The sequence below is a fragment of the Chaetura pelagica genome, unplaced genomic scaffold (genome assembly GCF_000747805.2).
Source record: "Chaetura pelagica isolate M959 unplaced genomic scaffold, ChaPel_1.0 scaffold553, whole genome shotgun sequence".
Classification (NCBI taxonomy): Eukaryota; Metazoa; Chordata; class Aves; order Apodiformes; family Apodidae; genus Chaetura; species Chaetura pelagica.
In genome coordinates, this window is record NW_009952808.1 from 9251 (window position 1) to 9701 (window position 451).

Here is a 451-nt window from a genome sequence, read left to right on the forward strand (position 1 = left end):
CTCAGCAAAGGAGCCGATGTCGAAGGCGTCGGCTGCGTTCACCTCGCCGCGGGGTGGGATGAGGGGTGGGGGGTACTGGGGGTAGGAACGGGCTTTAGAGGGGCACCCATCTGTACTCCCAGACCCCTTCCTGTAACCCTGGACCTCTTTCCGTGCCCCCAGACCCCCTTCTGTGTCCCCAGACCCCTTCCCGTGCCCCCAGACCCCTCACCTTCTGCAAGAAAACCATCTGCCAGTCCAGACCCTTGAAGAAGGGCTCCTCCTTCACCTCCTGAGCCCTGGGGAGGGGTGAGGAGGGGTGAGCACTGCTGCCCTGTGCCCCCCTGCCTCCCACCCACAGCCCCCCAGGACTCACCCCCGGCCCATGCAGCCCAGGCGCCAGTTGACATCCCGCTGCAGCAGCCCCTGGAGCAGGGAACGCAGCTCTGGGGAGAAGGAGTCAGGCAGCTGC

At 66.3% G+C, this 451-nt stretch overlaps 1 protein-coding gene across 1 annotated transcript in view; it reads right to left on the reverse strand.

Moving 5' to 3' along the window:
- The window catches only part of LOC104386421 (beta-adrenergic receptor kinase 1), a gene marked incomplete at its 3' end in the record, with an annotated part of 37318 nt that overhangs the window by 9214 nt on the left and 27653 nt on the right, over positions 1–451 (reverse strand). The window contains exons 14-16 of the mRNA XM_009995030.1: positions 356–447; positions 212–278; positions 7–75 (exon numbers count right to left, since the gene is read on the reverse strand). Coding sequence (XP_009993332.1) covers positions 7–75; positions 212–278; positions 356–447 — 228 coding nt within the window. The remainder of the gene's footprint in view (positions 1–6; positions 76–211; positions 279–355; positions 448–451) is intronic.